Below are 20994 nucleotides of genomic sequence, written 5' to 3'. Positions count from 1 at the left end.
TTTTGGCAGTTTAATACCCGGGATTGGGTCTAAAGTTGTTGAATAAGTAGTTGTTTGTTGAAACGTAATGGACGTTGTTTTCAGTGATTTGAACATTTTGCAAGTTCGACGGTGCATTAGTAATTATTTTCTACCTTTGCAGTATTTGCCACAGTCACAAAGCAACATGTTATCAGAATTATTATTAATACTTTTAATTATATTTAATATAACAACAACAACAACAACAACAACAACAACAACAACAACAACAACAACAACAACAACAGCTACTACTACTACTACTAATAATAATAATAATAAAAGTTTCAAAAATAGTTTCAATAATTATGTTTTTCATAGACATTTTTAACTTCAATTATGTTGAATTAAAAATAGCTGCCATTAAAAACCATTTAATTATTTTCATTTCATTTTAAAAATGATTATGAGTCATAATTTTGGCGTTTTTAAAAAAAAAGTTTAGCAAATTTTCTTTTTTCATTCATTCACTCACTCATTCATCCATTTATTTATCCATTCATTCACTCACTCATTCACCCATTTATTTATTCATTCATTCACTCATTCGGTTATTTCTTTTTTCCCTATCCATTTCGAGTAAGATTTTAATTCATTCTTCTGTTTGTTCATTGGTTCATTTGTTTGCAGTTTCATAAATGCGTTTATTCATCTGATTATACGTTCGTTCATTCGTTCGCTCGTTCGTTCGTTCAATCGTTCATTCATTCGTTCGCTTGTTCGTTCGTTCATTCGTTCATTCATTCGTTCGCTCGTTCGTTCGTTCAATTGTTCATCCTTGCGTTTATTCAGTGGATTATTTTTTTAATTTTAAATTTCTACATAAAAATTTGTCATCATCAGTCAACTGGTTAATGCCCTTGATAAGGTTAAAAACAAAGCACATTTTTACACACACACACAAACACACACATACACACACACACTACACACACTTACATTTTTTTATACATGCATATACATACATACATATATACATAGTACATACATAAATACATACATACATATATACATACATAACATATATACGTAATACATAAAAAACGGTGGTTGTGAGCTCTATAAAAGAAAGCCGCTTTGTTAACAAATCTCTACAACAATCGATCAGGTTATTCTGTTAATAATAATAATTCTTCTTATTATTAATATATTATTGTTATTATATTAGTCTCGTTATAATTATTTTTATTAGTATACAAATAAACAAATAATTTATCAATTTATCTAGCAAACAAAACCAGCATCTTCCTACCAACAGCCGTGTCTTCCTGTGTGTATGTTTGTTCAAGTTTAAGTAAGTTTAATGTCAAACGTGCGGTTAGGTCAGTGGCCTAGGGGTAAGGGAGCTGTGATTGATTTTAATGTTCTGTGTTGCTGTCACCGGGTTTGATTGCAAAGGGCTCTTCGTATTTGTACATAGTTGTGCATTCAAAATATAGTGTGGATATACGTGTGTGTGTGTGTATGTGTGAAATAAGATTTTGCCTTTTATCCAAAAATTGTAATGAAAAAATATCAATGTTTATGATAATAAAAATATATGTTAATTATAGAAATATATAATTAATTTTAATTAAATTTTAATTAAAAATAATAAAATTAGCGTTAAAAAATTAGTAATAATTAAAAAACAAAATTAACTGTAGAAATGTTTAGACGAGTAAATTCCTTCTTGGCCATAACGATTGTAGTGTCTTTGGTGACGTTGATGATGACGTCATCGCAGGTTCAATGCAGTTTCATTGTTCCTCATTTAAGAGAAGAATCCGAAGAAGCTGGTTATTATGATAAAAACAATAACAACAATAATAACAATAAAAATAACATTATAATAATAACAACAACATAAACAAAATAAATTTAATATCTTTTCACATGGTCATTTTCAATATTTTTATTACTGAACTGATATTCTTTCTTTCTTCTTTCTTGTGCCTTACCTTTTCAAAACATTGGCGACCATTGACCTCCTTTATCCATTTCTGACCTCTCCTTCACACATGTAACTTCCCTCGTTGATTCTGTGAAGGCATCTCTAAATATTTCATATTTAGATTTTCCTTACGTCTTCCGTCAATAACTGAAAACGATTCCGTACTTCAACATTATATCTGACTTTGAACTCGTCATTTTGTGACAGACTGAAAAAATTGAAACGTTTTTGGGCCACTTCTCTTTTGATTTTCTTTAACTTTATCCTGATTTTACAAACAGCTGGGCTATGATCACTGCCACAATCAGCTCTAAGGTAACTTTTGCATTGTAAAACAGTATTTAGAAATCGTCTCTTTATTGTAATATAATCAATTATATTTCTTGCCTTGTCTCCGGAACTTTTCCAAGTATATTTTCTCCTTTGGTGATAGCCAAACCAGGAGTTGGTAATAACTTGATCCATTTGTGACACGCTATTTAATCAACCTATCCCAGGAGAACATACCACGTCATGTTAACTTTTTTACTTCTATATGAGTAATGACCATATCAACATTATTATTTTTATTATTGATATTACCATTATTTATATTCGTTTTATCATTTTTTTATTGTAATTAATATTACTATTGTTATAATTTTATTACGATCATAATATTTCATCACCATCATCATTGTCGTCACCGTTATCATTTTTTCTATTTTTGTATTCTTACCACCAGGCTCCGTGCTGGCAGCAGGTCAGGAAAGTCTGGTGCAAGTTGAACGTCGTCAGGATTTCGAACCGGAAGTTCCATCTCTTCGGTGATTGTGAATGAATGGATGAATGATTGAATGAATGGGTGATAGATAGATAAATGGATCGATGGAAGGATAAATGGATTGATGGATGAATATATGGATGGATGAATTAATTAATGGATATAAGAATAACTGGACTGGATATATTCACGTTTTCAAGTAAACTTGTGAACGAGTGACCGAAGAAATAAATATATGAATACATGAGGCAATGAATGAAAGAGCTAAACTACTTAAATTAACATTCAAAATTGTATTATAATTAATTTAAGGTTAATAATTATCATAACTTATCATTATATATTCTATAATTATAATTATCATTATAATTTGATTGAAAATTCTAAATGTACCTTCAGAGCAATTACATGAGAAAGTTTACGATTGAGTTGGCGTCGTTAAAGAAGAACCCGGCAAACGAAAATAAATTGCAATAATTATTATTAAATTGCATGGGTACAGCCGCCGAAATAAAATCTTTCATAATTTGATCTGTTTTGTGTTTGCTTTTCACAACTTTAAAAATGTTTAATTTTTTTTTCAATATTTCTAATTTTAAATTGGTATTCCAAAAAATTAATCATTTCTTTATTGTACTTCTTACGACAAATTGACAATTTTAAAATTTGGTTATAATAAGAAATAAAAATAAAAATTATATATTAATAGTAATAGTATTAATAAAAGCTATTGATTAAATTTTTAAATAAAGTTTGTTCAAAAACAAACCAAAAGAATCAACTTTCTAAAAATGCCAAAAATAAATATTACAAAACTTTTACGATGTGGAATAACTAGGCATATTTATTTTGTCACATGGGCCGTAAAAATTTATTACTCAATTAATAGTAATTCAATACTTAATCGATAAACAAATTCTGCAAAAACAAATTAAATGAAATTTGAAACTCCAAATAGTTTACTAACTTTTATGGTGTTTAATGTTAGATTCAATGCTAGTTTGCTGGCGGTTCAAGTTAATAATAATAATAATAAGTTTAAAGTGGTTCAGTATACTAACATCTGTGTAAGAACCACAACAAAATAAATGTTCTAGTATCCTTACCCTCCTAGCTTGATTTTAAAATTGTTGATTGAATCTACTGAAAAATTTCCTCGCTCAGCTCGTTCCAGGCGTTTAACAGCCTGCTGCTGAAGAATTTTTGCTTTATTGGATTCTCTGTCTCCTTGAAGAGCTTGTGTCTGTGACCTCTTAATCCTTTTTTTTATTCTAGTTGAAAGAACCTGGTGAACGGTGTTTCTTTTTTTCCCAGTTATTTAACTTGTATGTCTGAATCAGACCCCCTCTGCATCTTCTCCTTCCTGGTGTTGTTAATCCACATTTTTTCAGTCTATCCCTATATTCAAGTTTTCCAACTTCTTCAATCATCTTTGTTGCTCTACGCTGTACCCGTACAAGAATGTTTTTGTCATTTTACAGACCTGGACTCTAAACCTGTAAACAGTAATGGAGACGATTGCGAACTAATGTTTTATACAAGTTTATAATGATCGACTTCTCTTTGCTCACCACCGTTCTTCTAATACATCCAAGTATTTGATTTTCTTTGGCTGCTGCGAAAATACATTGTCTTGATGTTTTCGTGCTTTTATAAATTGTGATTCCAAGGTCCTTTTCTTCCTTCCTGCCCAGTTGATATTAAAGGCTTTTGTTCTTTCTGTCCATGTGCATAACTTTACATTTGTCTATGTTAAAAAGCATTTGCAAATTTTCAGACCATTATTATAGTCTTGTCAAATCTTGCTTTAGTACTTCCGCATCTTCCTCGTTGTTGACCCTTGCAAACAACTTCGTGCCGTCCGTGAATTTAACATTATGCCAGAGTCGATATCCTTAATGTAGATATAAGTAGTAGAGGGCCCAACACCGAACCTAGGCGAACTCCATTCGTGATACTAATCCAATTTGAACTTTTGCCTTTGATCCGGTATAATGAGTCGGTTAATTTTTGAAAAATGAAATTGGTACTGAATCCATAGCTAATACACAGTGGCAAGTTCAGGGGATTGCGAGGGTGCATTCCCCACCTAACCATAAAAAACCTTCCTCCCAAAATAAATTCTGTATGTCAGGGTTCCCTTCATCGGCGCTACAAAAGAGTTAAGCTTTGCATGATGAAAGTGTACCTGGTATTGGCGTATTGCGTACATGCAGAGGTATATAAACGCCAGGGTTTCTTGAAGAGTTAATGTTACAGTGAATTTCGTTCAACATTGTCATAAATTGTTTTGGTGATCTTGTCTGTAATTTGAATCTATTAAATAAAATTAATAATAAACTGTCCCCAGTTGCACGTGTTTACTTATTAAACTGATAAATCTCAAAAATATTTAAGACGAACCCCAATACTGGATCTACTTTAAAAATTTTTTTTGAAATTCTTACAAAAATTTGTATTTAAACTCTGAACGAAAAGTTTATTCTTTTTTTTAATTATTTTTCATTCAAAAGCAAGATTCTTGTTGAAAAGGTAAATTTTTTTTCTACCGCTTGAAGTGTGACTAACCAATGTTAAATACAATATAATAATTGGTTGACAGTTTGAAACTGTTTTTAAAATGTTAACTAAATATCCTAATAACTTCAGGATGTTCATTGCAAATTAATACTTGTTTGCTAAAAATGAAAAATTAATTCATATAAAATAATGAAAATTTCTTCAACTTAATTTTCTAAGCCAAAATTTTTTAATAGCAACATTCATCAACCTAATGTCATTTCACAAAAAACTTTGATGGCATTAATTTAAATATTTTAGAAATTCAATTTTTTAATTTAAGTAAGAAATTTTGTTCTAATTGTGCTTGTATCATTAAGATGCGCTAATGTTGTAACGTTCATTTAGAACTTCAAACCAACTAATGGGGTATGGTTGGTGGCGTAATTCAATTAGTTGACAGCTACCACCAAATTTTTCTAAACCAGCGCTTCTCAACCTTTTGAGGTTCAAGGACCACTTAAAAGATGCGTGTCTTTTTGAAATTTTGAAATTTGAAATATCTATTTAAAATTTATATATCTATATAATCAGTGTTGTGCAGTATTTAAATACCCAAAGTATTTAAATAGTATTTAAATACCGACTTCGGTATTTAAGAAAGTATTTAAATACCGCTTGAAAATCGGGTATTTAAATACCAATTCAATCGAGTATTTAGTATTTAAATTTTTTTAAATACTAAATACTTGTCACTTAATATTTTTTATGCGTATGAAAATCTGAAAAATTTTTTAATCGAGTTGTGTTATAAGTTACAGCTAGTTCCGATCGCTAGTTTTTTTTATATAATTTTTTTCTGTTTATCGTGTATAAGCGTGAGTGTATAGTATTAGTATAGTAATCAACGTATGACTTAAAATATATATTTATATTATTTTTATGCATTATAGTATATTATATTAATACATTTTCTAAATAATGTTTGCAATTATATTGAATTTTGGAATGATTATATTTTACGATTTTTGTGGCAAATTATTTTCGTGGCTATCTTCACGCACCTTCCTAATTTCTAAAAAATTTGTTTCCTGTCTTGCGTTTTTTTTTTATTTAAAAATTCGTAATTATGGCAGCAAGAAGCGAGGCAAATGATAATGAGACTGAAAATAATTGGTTTACCAAAGGAGTATTCAGATTATTTGAATTCGGTGAAAGAGGTATTGATGTCGTAAATAGCAACAGAGATGCAAAATTAACCGGAAAGTGTAGATTATGCAAAAAGATAAATATCAGTATTAGTGGACGCAAGAATGTTTCATCAAATTTCCTAAAACATTAAGGTAAAAGTGAACGATGTTTTATATATTCATCATAGCATTATTTAAAAGATGACAAAATAAGTACAATGTTAAAATTTTAAAATATTTCAATGTTTTGATGTTTTTACAGAATTACTTATAGTCTAATCTAATTATTTATTTTGATGCTTAAGTAATACAATGACAACAATATCAGAATTCTCAGCACTTGCAAACTTGGTAATATTATTGCTAAAAGTATACATGAATTAAAACAAAATTAAATTCAGTTTATAATGTTTAAATAAAATAATTGTGTAGATTTTATTTTATGTATTTTCTTATGTATTTTCTTTTTTGGTTCTTTTTTGTATTTTCAATGTTATATGTATTTTAACTAACACTTAGTTCTACAATTTTAAATGAAAATACTTGATAGCAGAATTCAAAGAAAGATATATATAGTAATAGCTATAGATATAAAAGCAAAAGATACCTTTTGCATTATACTGTCAATACTGATGTGTTAATGTTTCTTTTCTTTCATTTTACAGAGTTGTCATCCGGCATCTCTTCAGGAACTTAAATCACAAGACACACAGAACAAGATCAAAAGTACCTTCAATATTTGAATGACGTCGACAAAGATTTATCTATGCTGAACAAACACCCTGAAATAAAGGAATTATTTCTTAGATATAACACATGTTTGCCATCTAGTGCTCCTGTTGAACGCCTTTTTAGCTATGGTTCTTTGGTACTCACCAAAAAACGCAACAAACTTTCTGACAATTTGTTTGAAAAACTATTATTATTAAAAATTAACAAAAGCTAATTTTTATTAATTACTGTTAATTTTAACTTTACAGTGACAAAGATTAAGTTCTTTCTATTGAATAGGTTGGACTGGAACTTAATTTTTTTTTATATTGAGCTGACGTTCTTATGTTTAAAGATTATTTAATTGTGTCTCAATTAAATCATCTTTTAAGAGCAGTATTTAAAAGTATTTAAATACTGATGTTCAGTATTTAGTATTTAAAAAAAATTTGTCCAGTATTTGGTATTTATATAGTATTTGAATACTCAAAAAATTGCAAAGTATTGGAAAGTATTTAAATACCTCATGACTGAGTATTTGTCACAACACTGTATATAATTATCATTTCATATAAGGACGCACAGCTACACATAGTTTGTATAACATAGTTAGTTCTTAGTGTAACTTAATAAAGAACTTAATAGACTTAGAAAACTACAGTTACCACACTTGACTATTGGTGTATTAAAATTGTTATTTAAATTTATTTATTATATATTTTAATATTTAAATAAATGTTTTAAAACTTTAAATTAAAAAGTATAAGGTTCGTTTTACCTTGAAATTTGCATACAACGTATCTCACGACGTACCTTTTTTATTTCAAATATGAAACAAATTGTAATTGCATCTTTAACAATGAACAAATGTCACTTGCTAACAATAATGAATAATAATAAACAGGTGGTGCCAAATACATTATAAATAATGCTACATTTAATTTCAGTGTGGGTCTTGAGCTTGCACATTTGAGCATAGCTCATCCGAACGAGGCGTAAGGCTCGAAAGACTCAATCGGAGTTCATCTTTTTCATTTTTTATTTTTAAAAATCTTGCACTTCACACTTTGCTCGCGAACTACCAGGCTGGCGACCACATGTTGAGAACCGCTGCTCAAAACCATTCATTGCAATTAACGCTCTATAAAAACGACAATATCTTTATTCCAGAGATGGTTTGAATATTCAAAATGAACAATAGGCAAGTCTTTTTTTCCACACTAACTTTGCGATCTTGTTGATTTTGTTGGAAAAATATTTAAGGTAACAAAAAAACCATTTTTGAAATAAGTCGCCTTCTCCGCAACCAATTTTCAGCGCGCCTATAAACTACCGTTCGAGTTTTGAATGATGACGAATTATTATTTTGGAAATTTTTTATTAATATATGATTGAAGTTAAAACAAGCATTTTCAAAGTTGATTGGGGTTACAAAAAGAATAGGTTGAATATAAAATAAGAACGATAATAACATGCACACATGTTATTACAGATGTGTGAATTCACAATTTTACCACATAACTGAAGTTTAATGACAATTAATTAATTCATAAACTAGATGTTCCTGACTTTATAGATTTTGATTGTAATACATTTGATGATAATACTTCAGATCGTGAGTAAAATTTGGCACGAACTCTGCAGCCTCTGCATTTAATTGGTTATTTGGTATGTTGCCATCATTTCCAAAATTTTCGTTAGATCTGTCATGACTGATATTCTTAACAAATAACCCCATGCTTTCTGACACAAACTGTCCTTCTCTGTTCAAATATTGATGGGAGGATTGGATCGATGGTAGGGGATCAGGGCAGGAATAGTTTTCACGGTAGAGCCGAGCTTCTTCATGCGTCATTTTTTGAAAACATTTTTCGCTTCCATTTGTACTGTTGACTTTTCCAATAAACTGATAATACTTTGTGTTTTCACAACCACCCGCTTGGAAACAGAAATACAATCTATTGCCCCCAGGCCCTGTGTTAGTACGGTCAATGTTGTACCTTGGTAAGTCATAGATGTACCCATTACTCTTTTCTGTGAAAGTATTTATTTTAATGAATTTGTTGAAAACTGGTGTTGGAAAAAGAATAAGATGAATAAGAAGAAAAAACGGTGAAAACATGAACACATAACAAAATTTGGTAACTTGGAATCACGTGTTAAGCTTTCCTCACGTGATTGCAAGTTACAAAATTCTGACAAAATGTTTCGACAAAGACACATTTTTTCCGGTTCACCCACCAAACAGTAATTCTAAACATTAGACAAATTAAGTATGAAGATATAAAAAATAAAATAATAAACTAACCATTTGCACTGGCCATCTTTCAAGCGAACCTTCCTTCAATTGATGAACAAATGAAATAATTATTAACGCAAAATAAGCAAATGAAGTCAAGAGATGTTTAACAAGCAAGTGCCGAACTATTTATAGAACGTTTTACAGCCATAGAATGTTACAGAATGCTTTACAACCATTGATTATATTAATTTTTACAACCAATAATTGATTAATAAAAATCTAAAATAAATTTATCCAGGAGCATTCACTGTAATTAGGAAGGCAGTCCCTCCACTTTAAGTTCGGGGTTTGTCATAAAAAACTGGTTGAGATTCTTAATTTTGATAGTTTTTAATATAACAAAATGACGTTTATGGGTTAGTAATTTTAATAATTTAGAAATTCTGAATGAATTATAAAGTTGACCCAAACGGGGTTGCCCTTAACATTTGAGGGTAGATTGACGCACCTGCTTCTTAAAAGTCGAAATTTTTCAAGTTTTAGATAAAAATTATACAATTAACAGATTGGATGTATTATTCATAAAATTATATTTTGAAATTATAATTTTTATTCTGAAAAACTGTGCGATCAAGTACCTTAACTGTTAATCCCCAACAATAAATAGCATTTGTTCGAAACCCTTGAAAATTAAAATGCTTTTGAATGTAAAAAAAAAAAGTTGTAATTAGTTATTTTCTTGAAATTGACATTTAATTTACTTTGTTTTATTTTCTTCATGTTACAACTTTTGCGTTCCTAAGTAGCTACACACGTCTAACATGCTTTTTCAATCTTCACTGAAATAAAATTACGTTCAGATTTTTAATATCTTCAGTGAAGGAAAGATGTAACAAGTTGTTAGGCATTGGACGGTGATAGTTTCGAGCGATGTAGTTCATGTGTGGTAGGAAATTCTTATGGGATTGATATGTACTTGCGATCGTCAATTTAAATGATGAGTTTGCCGGTGAAGGTCGTTAATGCATACCTATGCTTTTTATAGATTTTAAAAAGATATATGTATGTGTCGTTTATGCATTTACATTACATTACCTCAAATTTTCATGCTTGCAGCTAACAATTTTATACTCTGCATTTCAATCTGGAATGTGTTACGGAAAATTAACATTTGAAGAGTTTTTTTTAATAACAAGCTCTGGTAGCAAGATATAAGTTGGACAAAAACTTAAACGTTAAATTCATCCTTTGCGAATAAAAATTAAAAAATTGTTCATTTTGATGTAAGTTATCAGATGACTTGGCTTAATGGTTAGGTTGCTTGGCACTGCTATTGTCGTGTCCCCGCCAATAGCACACAATAGATCTGATGTCTTAATTTACGTAGATTTATACTTACAATACAGTGTGTGTGTGTTGTTGATGTTTTTAATAAAGATAAATAATTTATCAAAATTTAAATTTGCTATTTATGAATTGAAATATGACACACTATGATTTCAAAATTTTATTTAAAAAAGTGAATTCTTTCATCTGGAAGTCTGTTCAAATGATTTGCTCTGTATGTTCTGTTTAATAATCGTAATTGATTTTATAAAAATGTTTTTATGTCAATGAATCAACACACATACATACACAGACTATGACACATGCGAGCACGCAGGCACGCACAACCTTATTAAATTATAATTTGTAACTGACACGATTAAATTACACGTCTTCGCCAATTTAATAAGACTACAAAACTGACGATTTTTGTTAAGAATTTCTTACAATATATTGTTATATACTAATAAAGATTATTAAAACCACAATAGATCAGCTCGTATTTAATTATTTTATTATAAATATTTATAATTACTCTAACTAACCTATCAATAAAGTTGTGTAAGTCAGCAATTTAAATCGTCACAAGCATTTTGTAACCTAGTTCCCTAACTTCAGATGTAGATAATAGCACCGTGTAATACAGCGCCAATATAACGGCATGATATGCGTAAAAACAACATAACACAACCAGGACATCGAACCGTAATTTTTTTTCGTTTCCGTTTACGGTTCAATCAGCAAAACAAATTTTGGTTTGGTTCTGGTTTTCGTTCCTGAAATAATATCGGTTTTTTGGTTTTCAGTTTTTCTCCGAAACTTAGGTATTTTAAGCATAGTTCCTTAAAAGCCTAAAACAAACATTCAACGATCACCACAATGTCAATTTGATTTAAACATTAGATTGTGAATAATGAGAAATCAATAACAAAAATGATTTTTAAATGTTGTCAGTATAAAAGGAAACGTTTCTAATTTTTTTTTCAACAAATTAAAACAATCATCACAAAGATATTTTGAAATCACTCATATAAATGTATGATTGTTTCAAAAAAGATGAAAATTTCCTCTGATTATTAATATATCTTCTAAAATGTTTTCATTGAAACCATTTCTGCAGTCTCTGAGGATAAATTTTAATCCAGAATCAGATGCTTCCAGTCTCACTTGTGTAGCTGGTACTTCAAAATTTTGAAGATGATCGCACTTAATCTCTAATTTCTCCGATTATACTAGATTTCTCTTCAAGTGGCAATTATTACTCAAATTTTCGGCGAACTCAGTCGGAAAAACAAACAAAAAGAGAAATAACAAATTTTCAAAGTTAATAAAAGTTACATAGAATTTTAAAACACGAATATTATCTAAATATTTTTTTTCTGAATTTGACACAAATATTTTCTTTAAATTTTTAGCATCGAACAGTTATTTAGAGTAGCAAACAATATTTCGGTTTGGTTACGGTTTTCGTTCCGAGCAAAATTTCGGTTTTTAACGGTTTACGGTTACGGTTCAGTTCCGATTCGATGCCCTGAACACAACAACCTACATATCACGGTATAGAACACACGCAATCTACATAATAATATATTGGATATCATGATGATAAAACAGAATTTATTATATTGTTTCTAATAATTTTAAGTCTAAATTAAATTGACAAGCGATGAATTAAAACTAATATAACTTTTACTGTAGAAATTTTGAAAGTGTTTATTTAAAGTTAAAAGTGGTCGTAATAATAACAGAAAACATATTTAGAGTGGCGGATCCAGAATTTCACGAAGGGTGGAAGGTGATTTAGAAAAACTCCAAAATTGATGACATTTTAAATTTCGTTTTATCATTTAGTTTACTATTTTTTGGCGTAATATATTTCCCAGAATCTTCAATATTTTCTTTTTCCATATTCTGGGAGGAATTCGTTTCCACGTTTCGGAAACTTTGAAAGTATTAATCATCAGTCTTCAAAACCAAAGCTCGCTTCTTCATTTCATTTGCAGAACTTACATTGCTTGTAGTTGTTAAAATTTTAAAGTTCTATTCTAAAATTTTGATCCACTTAATTGGATTTATTATAAACCAATACAAAAACTTGTATTGCATTTTGATATTCAAGAATGGATGAATAGAAATGTTTTGCAAACACATTCAGGCAAACAGTTAAATTATAATCATTCATTACGTTGAAAATTCGTGATCAAATTAATGTTGACCGAAAGACCATCCTTAAAAATGCATAAGTAACATAAAAACTTCTGCAAACTACAGCGCGGGTTGTTCGAAACTTTTGGCTGTCATAGATATACAAATTTTAAAATGTTAAAAATCAATAAACTGTAAAACAACTAGTTTTCATAAAAATTCATTCAAATTCAAAAACAATCATATGTGAATTGCATTAGAAACGGCTGTTAGTGCTGTTGTTAGTTTTAATATTATTTTTATTAAAACTCATTTATAAAACAAAAACATAAGAAAAAATTAATCCACTTCATCAAACAATGTATTTATATCCTCCAAAAATTATTTATGGGTCTTCTTATGATAACGAAAACAATTAGGATCACCAAAAGACCTTCCACACACACCACAACTGTAAGGCTTTTCACCGGTATGTATCCTAATGTGTCTCTTTAAATCATAAGATTTAGTAAACGATTTAACACAGACATCGCATTTATAAGGTTTCTCCCCAGAATGCATCCTCAAGTGAACAATTAAACTAGCATTCTGAGAGAACAATTGACCACAGACATTACATTTATAAGGTTTTTCTCCTGTATGGGTCCTAATGTGTTCCTTTAAGTAATCAGACCGAGTGAACGATTTGCAGCATGTGTCGCAATTGTATGGTTTCACTCCAGAGTGAATTTTGTTATGCGTCTTTAAGGCACACTTACTTGAGAAGGACTTATTGCAAGCATCACACTGAAATTTTTTTTCAACCTTTGTTTGGTCGTTGAATTCATCGACACCAATATTCAATGTTCTGTTAGAATCTTTGTTCTTCTCATCATCATTATTTTTCATTTCATTTTCTTTGCTTGTGGCATTATCAATTTTCACTTCACCAGTACAAATAAAACCATTTTCATTATTTTTTTTCTTTTCTTTTTTGCTATTTTTACTATTTTTTGGAAAATAAAACAAAACCACCGGAACATTATTGTTGCTGGTTTTTTGTAGTTCTTGTAGTTGTTGCGTTGGCTGCTCTTGTAGTTGTTTATGGGTCTTCTTGTGGCGACGGAAAGGAGTAGGATCACTGAAAGACTTTCCACACGCACCACAACTGTACGGCTTTTCACCGGTATGTAACCTCATGTGTCTCTTTAAATCAGAAGATTTAGTAAACGATTTACCACAGACATTACATTTATATGGTTTCACTCCAGTGTGAATTTTGTGATGGCGCCATAAGTTTTTCTTACATGAGAAAAACTTATTGCAAACGTCACATTGAAATTTTCTTTCAATCTCCGTTTGGTCGTTGTATTTCTCAACACCATTATTCAATGTTTTGTTAGAATCTTTGTTTTTCTCATCATCTTTATTTTTCATTTCGTTTTCTCTGCTTGCGGAGTTATTAATTTTCACTGCTTCAGTTTTCTTTGTTTGTGTACAATTTTTAATTAATTCTTCTTCGACGTCATCTTGGGTAGAAACTTCAGCCGGATTATCATAATTGATCTCAGTGCTTCTGTCAAATGGCTTGAATTTCTTGATTTTGGCCCTTTGGTTCTGAAACCAGAATAATATTTGTCGATTACTCAGACCGGTTTCGAATGCAATTCGGTCCCTATCTCTGACATCGATATACTTTTTTTGACTAAATTCCCTTTCCAGAACTTCACGTATTTCATCACTGTAACGTTCACGGTAAAAATCATCAGTACGAATAATGCAATTTTCATTCTTTGTTTTCTTCTTTTTTTTGCTATTATCATCTTTACTATCTTCTCGAAGATTCAACAAAACCACCGGAACCTTTTTGTCACTGGTTTTCTTTAACTCCTGCAGTTGTTGCACTGGTTGATTCTGAGCATCCATTGATGGTACAATGATTAATGGACTCTAATCGTTTATTTGGTAAAGTAATTGCCAAGATCGAGTAATTCAAAGTTATTTTAAAATAAGTAGCGAGCTCAACGTTATTATAAACAATTTTTTTCCCGAAAACCGTCGGTGTTAATTAAGAAAATCTTTAAAAGAATGACAAAAGACTTCATGCGCTGTCTTATATACACTCCAAACCAAAGATCCTAGATTACTCTTTTGGTATAGGTTGATATCTAATGTTATTAATTATAGACAGTAAATTAATTAAAATCTATTAACCGTAAATTTATCACTTTACGATATTAAATAATTACGCGTATAGTAGCCTTAAATTGTTCTACAATAATTAGTTTTAATAATAATTTAAATTTTTACATGATAAATCAGTCCATAAAATCATCACTTCGATGTTTTACCAACTTTGCTCGTATTTTAGAGTCTTTGCTAGTTTTAATGTTGTAAAATTTTAATGAACTCTGTGTGAAGCTATAGAATTTAGTTTTTAATTGTACAATTTTTTAAAGAAATTTTCATAAATGAATTGATATTTTATTCTTTAATAAACCATTTATTTACCTTAAACATTTTAATTTTGAATAACGAATGCCAATGGATCTTTTAAATTTGGTTGAAATCAAATTTTTTCAAAAACTAGAAACTTTTTTAACATTTAGTTTTTTAATTTACTTGACCAAGACTGGTCACACACCTTAATAAGCATAAAGCAAAGTTCCACTTAGAACGCAACTTTTGACGTAACAAAGAAAGTATAAACCAATTTTGGTTTTTTACTTGTCTTCTATGTCTTGTCTTCTATGCCTTGTCTTCTATGTCTTGTCTTGTGTCATTAACATTCATTAACATTCGGTGAATGTTAATACTTGTCTGCAAATGAAGCATTGCTCAATCGGTCATGTAATATTTTACTTCAATCGATCAGCTAGAATTTAGTAAATTTTTCTTATAAAATATTTAAGCATTGTAATGAAGAAAGCATTGTTATCATTCAAATAATAAGTATGATGATGAATACTATTAGGACGATGGCAATATAAAGCAAAACATAAAAAATGCATCTGATTATATTTAATGTGAGTGAAGATGATAATGAGAATGGTTATCATTGCAATGGTGATGATGACGATGACGTAATCATTTAAATTTTTGACTTCATTATTTTAACGAACATTCATCCATTGACGATGATGATGTTGCTGAATGTAATGAGGATAAAGACGAAGAAGAAAACGTTGAAACCCTTGTAATGATAAATAAGGAGGGGCCTATACTTTTCCGATGCTCCGTATTTTTCCTCACCAAGTTTCAATGTTTTGTTAAAATCTTTGTTCTTCTCATCATCTTCAATTTTCATTTTTTTTTGCTTGTGACATTATTATCACTTTTTACTGTCTTTTTGACAACATTCTGCTGAATTATTTTGTCTTTCAGTAGATTTTGATTCATTGTTTTATCATGAATTTTTTTCTTACTTATTTTTTGTGCTTGGGCCCTTCGGTATACAAACCAGTCTTTAATCTGGCAAATAGTCAGGCCGGTTTCATGCGCAAATCAATGCTTATCTATGTGATCGACATGATTTTTTTGACTTTAGTCTGATTATCATAATTAAGTTCAAATTTATTTCAAGAAACATTGTATAAAAATTCAAACCGACCTTTCCATTAAGCTTTTCGCTATTAAATAGCCTCACAATAAAACAGTAACACAATACTACTTTATTTTTTTCATGTTTTTCTGGAAAATAAAAGAGAGTTCTCATTTCTTCAAATGCCAACCTGTCCAGGCGGGAGAGGTGTACTACGGCACAATCCCGCTATGCAGTGCTCGTCAAAACATCAAGCACCTTTTGCCAAACTGCAACTCAATATCTGCGTTGATTATCAAAAATTTTAGAAAAAGTTGATGCCAAGTGCTGGCTCAGAAGTCTCCATTTTAGCGGATTCAGAGTAAGAAGAATTTTGACCATTTTCTTGCCTTTTCAAGTCAATACAACTTGACACCACGTTACTTGGTAAATATGCTATCAAGATTAAAAAGTGACCTTAAGCTATAAAGAACATTTCAAATCTCTACCTCCCATAAAACGGTCCTGAGAACGCATGGAGTCAGTAATGTAAAAAAATAATAATGAAGCCTTTTGATTAGTTCAGTAAGGGGAATGATCGTTACTAGATTGATAACCCTTGACCTCTTTTTGGACAAAATTTTTAACACTTGCTTTTTTCATAGTCTGGTAGAGAGATGCATCCCATATTCCCCAGGATCCGCGACAGGATATCATATTCCTAACAAGTCTTTCAGACATCACAGGTTTTTATTTCGCCACTGTGTGACTGTTGTTTCTTTTTCAATATTTTCAATTTTAATCTCTGGTCACAACAGTTGCTTGGCACTGTTGTTGTGACCGCGTTCGAACGCAGTGAGATCCCCGTCAATAACACGAAATAGATCTGGTGCCTTAATTCACGTGGATTTATACTTACAATACAGTGCCTGTTTGTTGTTGATGTTTCTGACAAAAACTAAAGATAGAATTTAAAAAAAATTAATTTTATCAAAATTTAAATTTACTATCTATAAATTTAAATATGAAACGTTAGGATTTCAAAATTTCATTTAAAAAATGAATTCTGTCATCTGGAAGTCTGTTCAAATGATTTGCTCTGTATGTTCTGTTTAATAATCGTAATTGATTTTATAAAAATGTTTTTATGTCAATGAATCAACACACATACATACACAGACTAAGACACATGCGAGCACGAAGACACGCACAACCTTATTAAATTATAATTTGTAACTGACACGATTAAATTATAATTGAAACGCAACTGGTTTTCCATAAGAGCTCAGACGAAAATGCGATTAATTATGCAAACACAAATTCGCATACCATTTAATTAAAACAGAACCCATTAATTAAAGCGCAAAGACATAAGCCCGATTAAACAACATGATAAAGAAATGCAGAATCAAACAAAGATTCTTTGTCCTTTGATGCCCTAACTGAAGTTAGCATCGTGTAATACAGCGTCAATATATGTGTTGAAACAATATAACACAACAATCTAGTCTTGAACACACGATATCTACATAATAATATATTTAATACCATGATGATAAAACAGAATTTAATTTTTTTTTTGTTTTTTGTTATTTTTTTCTTTAATTGTTACTGAAAATTTTAAGTCTTAACTAAATTGACAATGGATGAATTAAAACTATTATAACTTTTTATGTAGAAATTTTGAAAGTGTTTATAAAAAGTTTAAAGTTGTCGTAATAATAACAGAAAAGTGGCGGATCCAGAATTTCACGAATTTTAGAAAAATTCCAAAATTGATGACATTTCAAATTTCGTTTTGTCATTTAAATTATTAAATTATTTAATTAAACTTTATTTTTGGCGTAATATTTTCTTCTTTTATGTTATGGTAGGAATTATTTCCAGCATTTCCATGTCTATAATATAGACATGGAAAAGACATGGAAATGTTGGAAAGTCTATATGCATGTTTTGAATGTATTAATCATCAGTCTTCAAAACCGAAGATAATTTATTTTTTTTATTACCTTCAAATGCAGTTCATTATGAATCAAGTTGCTGAAAATGTAGATACTAAACTTATTAACCGAGTCAAAAGCTGGTGTTTATAATTAATCCCAATGGAACTTTTTATCATTCAACCCCAACTCACAACATATCATAAACCTTTTAACATTTACATAAGTTTTATTATAAGAACCCATCAGCAATACTAAACCATACTTATAGAAACGATTGTTTAAACAACTTCCAGTAAATGTTTTCGTGAAAAATCATATCAACATTCTAAATTACTAGTTATTAATTTGAGACATTTTAAATAAAAAAATCATTATTCGCTTTATATATTAAAATCCAGTAAATTACTTACCAACTTTATATTAAATTTTAAAATTGACTAAGAAAATTTGTTGATTGAAATTAATGATTGTAGAAAGTTAATAATATTCACCAGAGTTTTAATTTATTGCCATCCATGTAAGTGATATAAATTATTTTGCTAGTCGTGGTTGTTTGAGAATAATTTTGTTTGAAAAATGTTCTTCGTCTTATTGTCTTAAGAAAATTTAATGGCATTGTTTCGAAAAAATGTTCTATTGTTTGTAAGTATTCAGGTAACTATTAAAGGACAAATTTGCACTTTGTAATATTTCAGAAATTGTTTGTAACATTTTTGCAATTGTTAAAACATAACAACTTGTAACAACTTGCAAACAAAAAGAACAATAAAACATCCACCATTCTATTCCAATTCGTTTGACATACACCTGCATTACATTCACTCACGCTCACCTAACAAGTCACCGAGTTAGTCCAATCGGTAGAAGTGCCTTATCACACGCCGCTATTACGTGATGTCACGGTTCGAATACTGTCAGTCCGAAGCTCAAAGACCATCATACGTGTATGTATAATGCGGTGCTTGCGTGTGCATACATAATGTGTATGTGTGTGGTGTGGATAGTGTACAGTTGTACAGCCTATGTGGCATGAAAGTCCAGTTACATGTATGGAACAACATATAAGCAGTTTTTTCAAAAGTGAAAGTCAAATAGAATACAGACACGCACTTCCATGCCCAGTACAAAACAACGTACACAAACACATACCGAACAATGAAATTTTTCACCATAAGGCGTTTTCATTGTTTTGTTTGGTGAGTTATTTTCTTTGCTCAAGTTTTTATAAAAAGTAAAAGTCTTCATTGTATGCAGTTGTCTCTCTCTATTGCATACTAAACAAAAATTACGTAGAATGAAGATAATTTCGCCTTTAAGTATCTTCATAGAAAAAATAAAAATCGAAATAATTTTTTTTCTTATTTTTGTGTTGGATTCTCAATAAATAAATATCACTATCAACATGCTTGCTTGTTGGTAATTTTATGAAACATTTTGTTATACTTTAACAAACTTGTGGCAAGAAGTAATTTATTTACACAATTCTATAATATTTTGGAAGTAGATCCGTCATTTCTTTAAAATCTTGCTTTGAAGATGTTCAAGGGCAGTCCGGTTATACTCGTCCTCTCTCTTTCCTTAGGTAAATTATTTTTTTTATTTCAGTAATATCATTTGACTAATAAAATAAATAAACAAATACATTGAAAAACAATTAATTAAGTAATTTATCTATTTAATAATATAATTTTTGTTTTTCAGCGTTTTATGTTAATAACAAGGCCCAAAATTTGGCTTTTAACAAAACTGCAACCTGCAGCTCATTTTTTCGGCATCCTATTAACCCTGTTGTAAAATTGCTGGTTGATGGGAATCGAAATCCGGATTTTTGGGCTGGGCATTGTTTCCACGGAGGCGACCCAGCCGGCGGACCTAACTGGGCAGTGGTCGATCTTGCTGGTCTCTATTATGTGGACGTCGTCTACATGTTCACGAGGAACATGTTCAGTAGGTATTTTATGAGTTTTATTCATAATTATTTTTAATTTTAATTAAACATTTCGTAATAAGGTAGTTGTCTATGAAAAATTTAGTTGAAATTTGTTTGATTTCTCTAATTTAAATTACAAAAACGAAAATTATTTTCAGTAATCAGTTTTAGCACACATTGAAATCATAGACAAGATATATTATATATATATATATATAATATGTTGATATTATTTATATATATATATATAATATGTTGATATTATATATATATATATATATATATATATAATATGTTGATATTATATATATATATATATATATATATATATATATATATATATATATATAATATGTTGGATTAAGTCTGTCAGAAATGGAATTATTGATAAAAATTACAGCATGTTCGGCGTTAGTTAACTTCCTGTTTAACTTTTCGATTTTTCTAACTGTTGATTGTAAATCATTCTCCAGTTTCTTGAGTTTAAAACCAAAATTATTGTTTATTTCATGCATGATAGAACAAAAAAACGTTTTCGGTATTCCTATACTATTTTTGGTGTACGAATTGATACGTTATGTATGTAGCCAGATGCTCAAATGTATATAAACTATGCTCTACTCTATTTTGTTGATTCATTACTTGTTAAATCAATAAAATAGAGTAGAGATACAATATATCAATCAATCAGTCAGTCAGTCAGTCAGTCAGTCAGTCAGTCAGTCAGTCAGTCAGTCAGTCAGTCAGTCAGTCAGTCAGTCAGTCAGTCAGTCAGTCAGTCAGTCAGTCAGT

General features: G+C 29.8%; 5 protein-coding genes across 5 annotated transcripts in view; 1 reads left to right on the top strand and 4 right to left on the bottom strand.

The window, feature by feature from the left end:
- Positions 1 to 8687: 8687 nt before the first annotated feature.
- HELRODRAFT_179203 (hypothetical protein) lies at positions 8688 to 9441 on the bottom strand (the record flags this gene model as incomplete). The annotated part of the gene is made up of 2 exons (XM_009028039.1): positions 8688 to 9151; positions 9426 to 9441. 2 exons carry the CDS (start codon positions 9439 to 9441, stop codon positions 8688 to 8690), a joined length of 480 nt encoding a protein of 159 aa, XP_009026287.1.
- Positions 9442 to 13211: 3770 nt separating this feature from the next.
- HELRODRAFT_86442 (hypothetical protein) lies at positions 13212 to 13718 on the bottom strand (the record flags this gene model as incomplete). The annotated part of the gene is made up of 1 exon (XM_009027919.1): positions 13212 to 13718. The coding sequence occupies one exon, from the start codon at positions 13716 to 13718 to the stop codon at positions 13212 to 13214; it is 507 nt and encodes a 168-aa protein (XP_009026167.1).
- A 180-nt stretch (positions 13719 to 13898) lies between these two features.
- On the bottom strand, positions 13899 to 14246 carry HELRODRAFT_86528 (hypothetical protein; the record flags this gene model as incomplete). Its single annotated transcript, XM_009027931.1, has 1 exon — positions 13899 to 14246. A coding segment is annotated over one exon (348 nt), but the record flags the coding sequence as incomplete, so codon positions are not given.
- Positions 14247 to 14402: 156 nt separating this feature from the next.
- HELRODRAFT_127698 (hypothetical protein) lies at positions 14403 to 14582 on the bottom strand (the record flags this gene model as incomplete). The annotated part of the gene is made up of 1 exon (XM_009028038.1): positions 14403 to 14582. A coding segment is annotated over one exon (180 nt), but the record flags the coding sequence as incomplete, so codon positions are not given.
- Positions 14583 to 19808: 5226 nt separating this feature from the next.
- The window catches only part of HELRODRAFT_179201 (hypothetical protein), a gene marked incomplete at both ends in the record, with an annotated part of 4793 nt that continues 3607 nt past the window's right edge, over positions 19809 to 20994 (top strand). Inside the window, 2 exons of the mRNA XM_009028037.1 lie at positions 19809 to 19854; positions 19974 to 20219. Coding sequence (XP_009026285.1) covers positions 19809 to 19854; positions 19974 to 20219 — 292 coding nt within the window. The remainder of the gene's footprint in view (positions 19855 to 19973; positions 20220 to 20994) is intronic.

The sequence above is a fragment of the Helobdella robusta genome (assembly GCF_000326865.2).
Source record: "Helobdella robusta unplaced genomic scaffold HELROscaffold_52, whole genome shotgun sequence".
In the NCBI taxonomy this organism is placed as follows: Eukaryota; Metazoa; Annelida; class Clitellata; order Rhynchobdellida; family Glossiphoniidae; genus Helobdella; species Helobdella robusta.
The sequence above is the reverse complement of the archived record's forward strand: the minus strand, read 5'-3'. Positions and strand labels throughout refer to the sequence as shown.